This window comes from Hyperoodon ampullatus, assembly GCF_949752795.1.
Source record: "Hyperoodon ampullatus genome assembly, chromosome: 2".
Taxonomy (NCBI): Eukaryota; Metazoa; Chordata; class Mammalia; order Artiodactyla; family Ziphiidae; genus Hyperoodon; species Hyperoodon ampullatus.
This window is the reverse complement of record NC_136915.1, coordinates 57961668-57975356: the sequence shown is the minus strand read 5'-3', so window position 1 is coordinate 57975356 and position 13689 is coordinate 57961668. Positions and strand designations below refer to the sequence as shown.

General features: G+C 41.4%; 1 protein-coding gene across 4 annotated transcripts in view; it reads right to left on the bottom strand.

Annotated features, from left to right (window-relative positions):
• PDE4B (phosphodiesterase 4B) overlaps window positions 1-13689 on the bottom strand; it is a gene marked incomplete at both ends in the record, with an annotated part of 505104 nt that overhangs the window by 112126 nt on the left and 379289 nt on the right. For all 4 annotated transcript variants that reach the window (XM_079698748.1, XM_079698750.1, XM_079698749.1 and 1 more), the window contains 2 exons: window positions 6245-6315; window positions 6448-6484. In XM_079698748.1, the coding sequence (XP_079554874.1) occupies window positions 6245-6315; window positions 6448-6484 (108 nt within the window). The remainder of the gene's footprint in view (window positions 1-6244; window positions 6316-6447; window positions 6485-13689) is intronic.

Genomic DNA, 13689 nt, shown 5'->3' with positions numbered 1-13689 from the left:
ATACATTTTTTTACTACTTTTATTTTAACTATCTTCCTGAGTTCCAAAGAAGACTTCTGTGAAAAGAGACATAGAACCAAGAGACCCTCCATATTGGAAATCTCTGCTTTCTTAATAGCACAGCGACACATAGCACCTGATCCTCCCAATGACTTCTTAAAAATTACACAATTTACATAAACTCCTTTGTCCCAGGAGTTATTTTGAAAATATAACTTTTATTTAGAGTTGTTAATTCGGGTGAGCATCTGTGTGTGTAAGCTTTGGAAAGGCAAGGAGTACGTTTATAAACGTTCATCACTTTTTCTCAAGAGCTGGTGCAAAGAAGCTCGATACATTTTAAATGAATGAATGACATCTGGAGGCTGCATTATTGCTTGTGGGGCATGAGAGGACCAATTAGAAAACTGTGATGAGTGCCAGAAGGAAATGGCACTGGTTGCCCATTACGAGTCCAAAGGTCCCTAACTTACAGAAGAATCATAAGTTCTACGCCTGGGTTGTAAAGATGGTTATGTTAACAGGGAGGATAATATGGCCACAGCAGTTAATACTTGCCAGCCCTGAATAACACAGTGGAAAAAGAGCTGGACTACGAATAAGAAGACAGGAATTCTAATCCTGGTTCTGGCACCTTCTAACCATATAGCCCTGGGCAACTCACTGAACTTCTCAGTTTCTTCCTCACCTGGGGAGAACAGGCAGCAACTAACATTTTCTGCTAATTTACAAAGTGCCAGCTCCTGTGTGAGAGGTTTTACATATATTTCCTCACTTATTCTGAGGAAATTTGGCTAGGTCCAGCTCTGAATGCTCAAGATTTTTATTATTCTCAGCTAATTTAAATGCCATGCCAAAGGACACAAGGCAATGAAAGCCTGAAAAAAAAAAACAACCCAGTGGTTATTAATTCTTTCTCAAAGATTTCATACATGTTCATTTAATTATACCTCAGAAGAATGTGAATACAGTGATGTTACGTGATCTCCCGGTAGCCACCAGTGATGTATGTGATGTTAGTGACAGAGTTGGATAATGGGGACAGCTCTTTGCTCCCAGCTCAATTCCCTGGTTATCAGTCTGCTGAATGTAGGTACTCTCATTCACATGTGATTTCTCCATCAGTCTGTTTAAAGTCAGTAAATGATTTAGGGAATGCTTATCCAAATGAACAACTCTAAATGAAAGCTATAGTTTCAAAATTCCTGGGACAAAGGATATATAGGTTTTAATCTGAAGCCAAGAAATACAAGCCCAATCAAGCATCTCTCAATAGAACATTTCAAGGAAGTGCAAGGAAATCACCTCAGTAGGAACTTTGAGATTTTCACCCTTTGGGTGGTAAAGCTCAGACAGACAATGAACTGATTTTATGCTGAGCAAAGAGCCAAAAGATAAAGGGAATCTTGACTTATGAGAATTATAGTTCTATGTGGGAGTTCCTTTTCATATAAAAACAACACATTATCCAAATGTCTCATGAAAACCATTCCAAGGACATAATTATTGCTTAAATGTTACATTCAAGGCAAGGAGTAGCACTTTGGAACCCAAGTCAAATATTCCAGAAAACGACTTCTGAGTTCCATGAACCTTACAGTTTCAGTCGTTGAGATAAGTGAATATCTGGGTTGGGGTGGGAGGGGGAATACTCTTAGCATGGTGGATCCATTCCTGACAGATAATATTGTCTTCAGTTGTCTTTATTTGTTTGAGGGTATTGACTATCTAGGAATAGAATAGAGTGCATTAAATGGACCCTCAGTTTTCCAAACTGCCCCTGCCAGGCTGCTCCATCATTCACTTCTCAGCCAGAGCTACACCAAGGCAATCTCAACTCCCTTTGGTGAAGCTCTAGTGGTGGACATGTTGGTTTTAAGGAAGTACTTGAACTCAGTAGGAGGATCGACTCTGTACAAATATGGGTAAGGATTTGGGAATGATCAGTAGATGCAACTATTCTACTGCTGGTCTATTATGTTTGCCGAGTGTGGTTTGGACCAGAGATGACACAAACAGCCATGATTTGGAGGGTGGTCCTCAGCCAGAGTGTGAGAATTGGCTCTGGGTGAGCTCTCTATATGGCAACTATGGTCTTAGGGCACTCTGAATATGGCAACTATGGAGGTTTATGTGGCTCAAAACCCCCAAGGCTATGGAAAAATCTGATCTCGAGAAAGTAACTTCAGCTGACAGCCTATAATAAGCAGGGTTAGGCTTAATTCCCCAATGCTTTAACAGAGGAAGGACCTCCGAGCCCATGACAACAAACCAGTAACTGAAAACACCCCGACACATCACCACTGGCACCCCTTCTCCATGGAGCTGTGCAGTGTAGTGGCCTTGAGCCCTGCTATGTTAAAGAAGCCTTTGGAATGTATCCTTATTAATCTCTTCCTCCTCAATTCCTACCTCCATCATCTTGGTCCAGGGTTTTACTCTTCATATTTTAATTCCTGAAATGCTCTCCTAGCTCATGTCTCTGCTTCAGGCTTTCTGACCTTCAGCTATTCCATAAGTTCTTCCTAAATGACTCTGTTCCAAAGCCTTCAGAGATTTCGTCCCATAACCCAGAAGACTGAATAGGTATAGTAAATGGAAAGATGTGAGATAGTAGAACATACATATATTGTTCTCTACCCTTGCTTCCTGACACAGAGGTCCTAAAATTCCCTGTAGTTTCCTAAGTAATAAGAGCACTAGCAGCATCTTTTGTTCTAATGAGATGACTCTGGGTGGGGTCCTGGATTTCTCCTGGATGGGGGCTGGTCCCCAGAAACAACAAGCCATGATTAGAAGCTTAGAATTTTCAGCCCTACCCCTCATCCTCCAGAAAAGAGAGAGGGGTTAGGAATGGAGTTAATAATTGATCATGCCTATGTGAAGAAGCCGCCAGCAAATCCTAATAATACAGGGTTCAGAGAGCTTCTAGGCTGGCAAACACATCCACACCAGGAGGGTGATGGACCCCAACTCCAAGGGGAAGAAACTCCTGCACTCAGGACCCTCTCAGACTCTGCCCTCTTCATCTGGCTGTTCACCTGTATCCTTTATCATATCCTTTAATGAACTGGTAAACATGAGTAAATGTTTCCTTGGGTTCTGTGGGCTGCTTGAACAAATTAATGAAATTAATTAAGAGGGGTCTCGTTGGAATCTTATAGCTGGTGGGTCACAATCAAAGATGATAACTTGAGCTTACAACTGGTGTCTGAAGTGGGGAGGGAGGCAGTGGGCAATCTTGTGGGACTGAGCCCTTAACCTGTGGGATCTGATGCTATGTCAGATAGCATCAGGATTGAGTTAAACTGTGGGACACCCAGCTGGTGTCGGACATTTTCTTGCTGTTGTGAGGGGGAAAACCTCCACGTATTTGGTGACCAGAAGTGTCAGAAGTGAAGTGTTTTGTGTGACTAGTAAAGAAGACTCACTGGGAAGACAAACCAGGGAGGGAAGAACTGGGTTTTTCCCTACAGAGGAAGGAAAAAAACTGAGTTTTCCTACAAAAGAGCACTGCAGGAGAATCAGGATACTATGTTTCAACACTGGCTCTGCTCATCCCCTCAGAAGTGAGCTGGTTTTGCACTAGTCATTTAATCTCCCTGAGCTTTGTTTCCTTGTCCATAGTGTGGTGGCAACATGTGGGTCATAAACATCATTTACGGTGATGATAACTGTGATAATGGATATGAAAACTCCAAAGTATTACACTCTTTCTGGATTCAGCAAGAGAACCGTAACTATCACTTATAATAACTCACATTTATTGAGCACCTACTACTATGTGCTAGATGCTATTATAAATGCTTTACAAATATTAACTCATTTCATCCTCAGAGCAACCCTATTTTATAGATTGGGAAACTGAGCTCTGGAGAGGTGAAGTAACTTGCCCAAGTTACATAATTTTCAATTGGTAGAACTGAGTTATGAAGCCAATAAATAAAGCCCCAGAGGCCATATCCTATAAAGAAAAAAAGATGGAAAAATGGAAAGGATCACTTCCGAAAAAATAATATTCGAAACATTTGGTGGTCTTTCTCTAACAATTAGTAATTCAGAGATTTATATGCATGACGAATACTTATGGAGCACACACTATGTGTCAGGCATTCTGCTAATTCTTAGAAAGTCAAGGAAAAGTAAATGTAAATTTCAAGTGTCCTTATGGGGACACACAGGCTAGTGGTCGTGGCAGAGATCCATACATGATTTTCAGAGTGCTCTGGGGCCACTGAGCGGGGGTGCTCAACCAGGCTTGGCAGGGTCAGGGGAAGCATCCTGGTGAGGTAACACAAATGAGTGTTGTAAAAGACAAGCAGGATTCAGTGAGGCAATCACTGGCAGGTGGAGAGAGACACTTTAGGAAGTGAGAACAGTAAGTCCATAATTAGGATGGAGAATAGAACATGCAGGGAACAGCCAGGCCGCAACTGTTAGAATGTGATTCCATGTGGCCAGAGACCTGGTCTGATTGTACACCTCTGTAGTCCCTGGCACTTCCCATCAGAATGTAAACCCTGAAAGTGCAGAGAATTGTCTGTTTCGGTCATTATTATATCACCAGTGCCTGGTACAAGGTGGTGCTCAATACATATTTGTTAAGTACACACATATATGAGTGGATGAATAGTACACTAAATAAATACTTGTTGAGTGAATTATTTAACAATAAACAGGAAGCACCACTACAAATGAGGCTGGGCAAGCCTCTAGCTTTCCTGTATACTGCATCCAATATAAACCCAATCAATAATCAATCAAAGTACCTTGAGCTGGATCATGTGGTGCCTTGGGGCCAAGCACACGCATTTAAACTTTATCGTAATGATCAGAGTGGACCACTGAAGTGCCTCAAGCTGGAGAGTGACATGGCCAAACAGCAAATGAGAAAGAGGACTCTGGTGGCAGTTTGGAGAACAGTTTAGAGGAGGAGAGACCAACAATGGGAAAACTCCACGGGGCTATGCAGGACTTTCTCACAGGAAGCTCCGGGAAAAGGGATAGAACAGTGAACGGAAAAGTTAGCTTTCAAAGCAGGGTTTACTCTCGCTTTTAACAACTCCACGCAATAAAAATTTGGATAAAAGCATAGTAGAGGGTCAATGAATAATTTCACAAAGACTGGAGAGACAGGGTGTCCTATAGTGAACACTAGCTGAGAAAAATCAGGAGATTTAGGATTTGGCCCTGGTGCATCTCTAGCCTATGGTGTGGTTGTTAGCAACTTGCTGGATTTCTGAGGGTCTGATTTCTCCTTCTGTAAAACAGAGAGACTGAGTCATTTCTCAAAGTTCTCCTCTGGCCCTACCATCTCAGGATCATTGATTCCATGACCTTCTGATCCCTGTGATGAGTTTTAAATTGCTGGATAGTGAACTGCATAGCACTTAGACCCACAGATTGAAATGATTTCGGAGGAGAAAATTACTGCAGTATTATTAAGTTCAAACCTCTTGTTTAACAGATGAGGAGACCAAGGTTCAGCCCTGTTAGTTGAAATGGCCAAGCTTATGTAGCTCATTAAGGGCAGAAGAGAAGATAATCCCACTCTTATCATCAAATTACATGAATCTGTTTATATATTATCAAAAAATAGGCAACCTGGGGCTTCCCTGGTGGTGCAGTGGTTGAGAGTCTGCCTGCCGATGCAGGGGACATGGGTTCATGCTCTGGTCCGGGAGGATCCCACATGCCGCGGAGCGGCTGGGCCCGTGAGCCATGGCCGCTGAGCCTGCACGTCCGGAGCCTGTGCTCCGCAATGGGAGAGGCCACAACAGTGAGAGGCCCGCATACCGCAAAAAAAAAAAAAAAAAAAAAGGCAACCTGGACCTGAACTTTTGGTACGTGTAATTTTAAGTTTGAATTCTCTGAACTCATTAATAGTTTATTCCAAAAGAACTTTAATAGAATTTATGGCCTTTACTGATGAGTATTCACACTTTCAAGTAGTAAATACAAAGGTAAAAAAAAAAACAACCCATCTCATTTTTTCATCTGTTGAACTCCTGTCTACTAAGTGTTAAAGGCACAAAGATAATAAGATCTGGACTAATTTCTAACATCTTACCAGTTCTAAAATACTGTGGTGATCCATCCTACTTTAAATTTTATCATGTATCCTAACCTAGCTAGGAGGGCAAATTTCCATGCATGAGTGTTGGGTTGTGGGTTTTTTTTAGTGCTGTTCAGGGTTTCGCCTTTATGGAAAGGATTTATAACTCCACAAAAAGTGCATGCTTACTTGTTGGATGTTCCATGGAGGTTTGTCAGTACGGTGAAGTTGTTTCTCACACTTCGCAAGCTGGCAAGGACCTATAAGTAAAATGTTTCCACTGTTAGGAATGGTTAGGAACAAAAGGAAAGGAATGGGCAGGTTTAGAGGCTACACTTAGAAACTACACCCAGAGACAGAGTGAGAACGAGCCAGGCCAGCATGATACATACCTGGGCAAAAGGCGTTACGATCAAGTCATCGCCATGTCTGGTGAAAAGAGAGAAAAGAAACATTTTTTAAATGCATTTGAATTATAACTGTGTCATATAAGCTGTAATATGAAACTTCATCAGTGTTAGCAACACAAATGTTATACAAATTCTTCCACCTGGATATAAGGCAGGACTGATTTAGGTGCAGATGGGGATTTCAGGAACTCCAAAGAAAAAAACCCACCAGGTTCATGGCTCCTGGATTTACAGTGGCTATACATAAAAACACTTGCAAGTAAGCATATATCTTCAGGGTATTTTCCCGTTAAATAGCAGACCCAGAGTACTGTAATTCAGAGCAATTTGTGGACTTTTGTTGCCAGAGCCAGGAAATTCAAAAGGAGGGCTGCTCACAGGCACACATAGAGTTGGAAAAAATGGCGTAACAGTCTGGATAAAGGTTAACTTTGGATTTCCTGGCTTTTGTTGATTTGAACCACAGCCTTAATGCCACTTAAACACAGATTTCTGTCTGGGAATCCCATTACTTTTTGTTTTTAAGACAACTTTTTTCTTAAAGTACCGAAGGAAAAGCTTTTAAGGGAGTATAGTGTAGGGACTGAACCTACTATTATATCATTGTCTCTCACTTTGTTCCAAAGATCTGATTAAGCTGAACCTAGTGTTACATAAATCTGTACTTAGGAATAGTCAAAAGTGTGTTTTCAGAAGTGCACTCTCTCTCTGACACATGCTTTGAAACCTCTTCTTAAATCCACATTCAGCAACGTCTCCATTAAAACCATTAGAAGACAGGCTGGACTGAGCTGCAGACGCACAATCAGGCCAATTCGCTATCACAGTATAAATCATAACAGTCACACAGAAGGTGGTGGATAATGAGTTTCCTTCACTGTCTGATCATCTTCTCTGTCTTCACGATCACCACACATATATGGCACCTTATCTGCTAACTACGGGAGTGCAACCAATGGTTATTAAACACCTGGTACCTGTCCAGTACCAGGCATTAAGTGAGGCCTAGGGATCCAGGGTTGGATAACACCTACATCCTTGGGGGCCTCTTCTCTAGCATGGGCTTTTACTTTGGGGTATTATTTAATACAATATTTTCCTTTCTACCTTGGTCTTTAGCTAGAAGTCCCCCTTCAATTTCATTAAACTTCCTGTGCATCTGATTTGTACAGTGACTTTGTGACTATAAAAAGAACACTGACAAGAGTAAGCATTCTTTGAGTGATTACCATCTGTCAGCCCCTGCATGAAATCTCATTTAATTCTTGTAACAAGAACTGGGGCAACGACTCTTATTCCAATTTTATAGATAACATCAACACTCAGAGCAAGTAAGCAACTGCTTAACTAGCACACAGCTAATAAATGAAAGAACTAAGACTGATTCCAAAAATCCATGCTTTTAAACATTATGTTTCCTGTTTTATGACGACCCTGCATAGTTGATTGAATTATACAGAATTCATGATCCCCACAAATTAAAACAGAGGAGACAGTAAAATGTCCAAAACACTGCAGTAGATATTATAAATACAGAATGAGAAATACAAACAATTGATACTTAATGAGGTGCAAAGGAGATGTGATAATTACAGATTAGACATAGTAGAAAAGGCTTGATTGAATGAGTGGTATTCGAGATGAACCTTGAAGGGCAGGCTTTAAAAGGCACAGATGGTAGGTGCTGCTAATGAGAACAATGCAAGAACCGAGGCATTGAAATGGGAAAGTCCTGAACATGGAGATGCTTGGTGGCTGTTTAGAGCTGAGCAGTGACAGACATTTGTAGGGGATAAGACTCAAAGGTCCCCCCACACCCACGTTATGGACATTGTGGACAACGGTTGTGGAGCTGGTGCTCAACTCAGTAAAAGAAATGAGCCAGGGGCTTCCCTGGTGGCACAGTGGTTGACGGTCCGCCTGCCGATGCAGGGGACGCGGGTTCATGCCTCGGTCTGGGAGGATCCCACATGCCGCGGAGCGGCTGGGCCCGTGAGCCATGGCCGCTGAGCCTGCACGTCCAGAGCCTGTGCTCCACAGCGGGAGAGGCCACAGCAGTGGGAGGCCCACGTACCGCAAAAAAAAAAAAAAAAAAAAAAAAAAAAAAAAGAAATGAGCCAGTGAAGGTTTTTAGTGAGATAGGGCAAACAGAAAAGTGCTTTAGAAAGTATTGGGTTGGCCAAAAAGTTCGTCTGTTTTTTTGTTTTTTGTTGGCTGCGTTGAGTCTTCGTTGTTACATGGGTTTTCTCTAGTTGCGGCGAGCGGGGGCTACTCTTGGCTGCGGTGCGCGGGCTTCTCATTGTGTGGCTTCTCTTGTTGTGGAGCACGGGCTCCAGGCACGCGGGCTTCAGTAGTTGTGGCTCGCGGGCTCAGTAGTTGTGGCTCGCGGGCTCAGTAGTTGTGGCTCTCGGGCTCTAGAGTGCAGGCTCAGCAGTTGTGGCTCACAGGCTTAGTTGCTCCCAGGCACATGGGATCTTCCCGGACCAGGGATGGAACCCATGTCTCCTGCATTGGCAGGTGGATTCTTAGCCACTGAGCCACCAGGGAAGTCCCAGGTTTTTCCATAACATCTTATGGAAAAATCTGAACAAACTTTTGGGCCAACCCAATAAAATGCTATGGATACAAGAGATGGATGGAAGAGAGGACAGAGCCAGGAAGATGGGTTAGGGGGGTATCGCCGTCATTCTGATGAGAAGACATTGGTGAGGCAGAGGAAGAAACAGGAAAAGGCAACTGGAAGAGACCCTGAATGTCTTGCCAAGGACTTGGCATTGAATTGGATATGGGGTCTTAAAGAAATACTATTTTCAGTTTTAAAAATGGGTATCTGGGAAAATAGTGAAGTCGTGAGTAGAAGTTAAAAAGTGAGGAGGAGTTGGAGGAGACGTGTCACTTTCTCACATGTTGAGTTTTAAGATATTCGTTGATATCCTGGTGGAAACAGCAAGTGGGAAGACTGAAATATGGGGGTTAGAGCTAGAGATTTAGGAGGTGCCTACAACAGTGGGGCCCCTTAAAGCAATGGCAGGGAGTGGCTTCCTGGAGTGGGGTGTATAGAGAGAGAGAGTCAAAGGAAGAACCTCAGGGCTCTTGTTAAGACCGGAGCAGTTGTGATAAATGCAGGGTGGTGAGCTATTACAAGAACTGCCCCTTCCCATGCTATTTTTTGGAGATGGGTGAAATATCTTTCTATTTGTTCAGACTTCTGCTGTGAAGTTCACATTGATCAGAAGACATCAGGGTGAGTTGGGTATAAAGTGACAGTGTTAGACTTAAGTAGGTCATCTATGGCTCCTGGATTTCTGGAGTCTACATGTCCAACAAGTTAGATGATACAAGCAAATCTCATACATATGTAGTACCTAAAGCTGATGTATTGTTGCATGAGTGGGGAGTTACTAAAACTGTACAAACTAATGATTACACAGAGGTTAAAAAAAAAAAACACATTAAGAGAGGGCTCGGTGTCAAAATGACTATTATTATGAAACTTTTGAAGTTTAGGAGAGCAGAATACTCAGAGGCAAGAGGCGAATTTTCAGATCCCCAGCACTGGGTCCCTTAAAGAATTTGAGCTGTAAAAGCTAATGCTGTATATCAGACAGTAGCTGCTAGAGAAACGATCAGATAATTCATAGGTAACTCATAGCAAGTTGAAGAAACAAAAGAAAAAAACTTCTATTTGAGTTATAGCCAGATTATTTATAAAACGGTTCTAAATTTTTAAAATCATAATTTTGTACATTAATAATAAAATGCATGAATGTAACAAAACACTTGATTGGTTATGAAAATTGATGTACTTCTTAGTTGTCCAAACCACTAGAGCGGACAAGACCTCTCAGGAACGAGGCCAGATATTCAGAACCGTGGCACGAGCACCATCTAGTGACAAAACTAGCGCATTACAATTTTGTAGGATAATTGGAGATCAGAACTCTGTGTGTCTTAGAATTGAGTGTAGGTCTGCTCTCAAAAATGAATGCTTTTCTAGGAAGCAAAAATGCTGCTTCCTACTGCTACGCTCTGGGTTTTATTAATATTAACTTCCTCTGTTTCATGACTACACGTACTTTTCTTGTAATACTAATTTTCGTCTGCTTTAGAGAGAGACATATGCTATTGTAGTTAAGAGCACAGCTTTTGGAGCCAGACAGCATTGGTTTGTTTCTCAGTTGCACTATTACTATGAGACATTAGGCAACCTCTCTATGCCTCACTTTCTTCATCTGTAAAATGGGGTGTTGTGAGAATTAAATAAGTTATTATATATGTACAACTCTTACAACAGTGCTAGGCACATAAAGGCACTTTTGTTAGTTATAGTTATTCGTATTAGTAGTAGGTATCATTATTTCATTATAGTAGGTATCATGTCTATCTTCCCAGCTGGTGAGAACTTCTTTAGGGTAGTCATTTCTGCCCCCATTACAATCAAGAGAACTAATATTTATATTGTACTTTACAGTTTACAAAGCATTTTCATGTCCCTTATTTCATGTGGTAAGAGTATGTGCTTGACCCTGGGGGATGGTGCAATCACCTATCTTGTTGGTCAAGCCTGAAACCTTCTTTTCCCTCATCCCACAGTCAACCATCAACATCTGCTGAAATATTTATGAACCGCCCACTAGATCTGTTCTAATGTAGATCCCCATCCTTTAAGATGCAGATTACCAAAGCAGCTTCCCATTTGGCTCTTGGAAACATCTTTAGGCTTGTCCACCCTTCAAACTGTTCTTTAGACTGTAATCAGAGTTATCTTTCAAAAACATTCATCTGATTATGTATTTTCCTGTTTTAAAGCCTTTCGTAGCCCCCCACTGCTTGTCTGCAGCATAAATGCCAACTCCTCACATAGGCCTTCATGATGAGGGAACTGCTTACTTCTCTGGCTTCATCTCTCACCACTTCCTCACCCTTTCACATTCTCTGCCTGAGCCATATTGAGCTGTGGTTCCCCCAATGTTCTTGACAACAAGAGAGTTAGTGAGCACATAGCCCTTCCTCCTGCACACCTTTCTGCCTGGCTAACTCCTTTAGTTTAGCTGTAACCTCTCGAAGCAGGCTGCTCGCCTTGCCTGGCCAGATCTCTCAAAGTCCAGTGCATCCCTTTCCACGGACATTGCCCTTTTCCGAAGGTATTACAACTGCCTATTGACTTACTAATCTTTTAGCTCCCCTGAAGACAAAGAAAATGTCTCATTTGTTTGCAAAGTGCCTAAAGGTAAGTAAATTTTTGTTAAAAGAAAGGATGTATATAATCTTCATAACAGCTGGAAAGGCAGGCAGAGCAGAGATTCGTATCATTATTTTTATTTTTCGTCATTATTTAGAGTCTGTTTATGTACTGGATAACCATATGGTTTAATCATCTAGACTCCCTGGATTTAAGCCGTGATTCCCCATTTACTGGGCAGGTTACTTAACCTCTCTGTACTTCAGTGTCCTCATCTTTAAGACAAGAAAATTACAGCACCAACTACCTTGAGGTTATAGGGATTAAATGAATTAAAATATGTAAAGGACTTTAAATAGTATATAGGAAATGCTTAGTAAACGTGTGCTTTTATTTACAGGTAATTTAGACACTACGAGAAATACTCAATGTCTTAAAGCCGTGGTGCTAGTAAGTATGATGGCTGTAACTCAAGTCTGAGACACCACATTGTACTTTTTTGGTAGTCCATCAATAAACAGGTCTTAAATTTAAGTGCGCTCTTATTTCTGCTTTTCCTTTTGGTTCTCAGATCTCATTTCTCTTGACCACTCTCTCTAGAGACTACTTACTTCTCATACAAATGGTGGCTTTAAAAAGTTCCTTGTCTGTGTAAGACTACAAATGGGATGACCAAATGAAGGAAACATGGATCTTGCTTCCTTGTGGCTTTATTGGTGGATAATTAAAACTTGTTCCTGTCCAGGGTGGTTCCCGCCACAGTTTGGGGCAATCTAACTGGCCTCACCAGTTTCCGGTACTTTATGTTCCTACTGGGAAATCTGTACCTTGGTATACAAAGACATTACGTTAAAGATGACTACAGCACAGGAACGAAACAGAAACCAATAAATTATTGCCACATCTAGGAAAGCATGTGAAATTTCCTTTTGGGATCCAATGGCGATCTTGTTTTCTTTGCTAGAAAGCATTACTTCAGTCTCTCTTTTGTTGCTGTATGCTAAAGCCACTTTTAATGTTCCATTCACTTTTTAACTCAATATCTTTTTCACTCATTCTCCCTGCCTATATGTTTCCTCCTGAAATAGCTGAGATGAGAAATTTTAAAAAGCTGGTGTTGTCTCTACTGTTAAGATTGAATCCTGAGGAATTATGCAAAGTTTTCTACCTCTTGTGTAAATTCATGAGTGTTCTGCTCTGGAGAGAGGGGCTCCTGAGCAGGGAACATGCTGCAACCCCCATCCAGCGGCCTTCACATCAAGACTCCAAACTTATTACTGTCCTTCTTTTTCTTGGCTTTATGGGTAGAAGGCAGGAGAAGCAGTAAGAGGTTCAGGGGCTGCTGTTCCTCTATTTCAAATCATCCTGAAGAGTAATAATCGGGTGAAATAGCTTTGAGAGCATTACTTCAGGTTAGCTCAAAATACCTGTGTAAAACTGGATTTTCCAACATGGTCCTGATAAAACAAAATTTCAGAAGAATCTGGATATTCAACTTCTACTTCTTGTTGTGTTGAGAAATATAAATTCCTAAACTGACAAACACATGAAAGTTTTACTGTCATGCTGAAATATTTCCAAAACAAAATTCTGGGCTATTTTTATTCACTCAAAGCTTTTAATACATCTTGTTATTAGTATCTTTGATAGGATGAGATCATGTTTACAACTGTGTTTTCTTGGGAAGGACTATTCTTTATTATGAAAGTGTGCCCTTACTATTTTTTTAAGCTCTGGTTTGTTTTCTTTTTAACATCTTTATCAGAGTATAATTGCTTTACAGTGCTGTGTTGGTTTCTGCTGTATAACAAAGTGAACCAGCTATATATATACATATATCCCCATATCCCCTCCCTCTTGCGTCTCCCTCCCACCCTCCCTAACCCACCCCTCTAGGCAGTCATAAAGCACCGAGCTGATCTTCCTGTGCTATGCGGCTGCTTCGCAGTAGCTATCTATTTTACATTTGGTAGTATATATAAGTCCATGCCACTCTTTCACTTCGTCCCAGCTTACCCTTCCCCCTCCCCATGTCCTCAAGT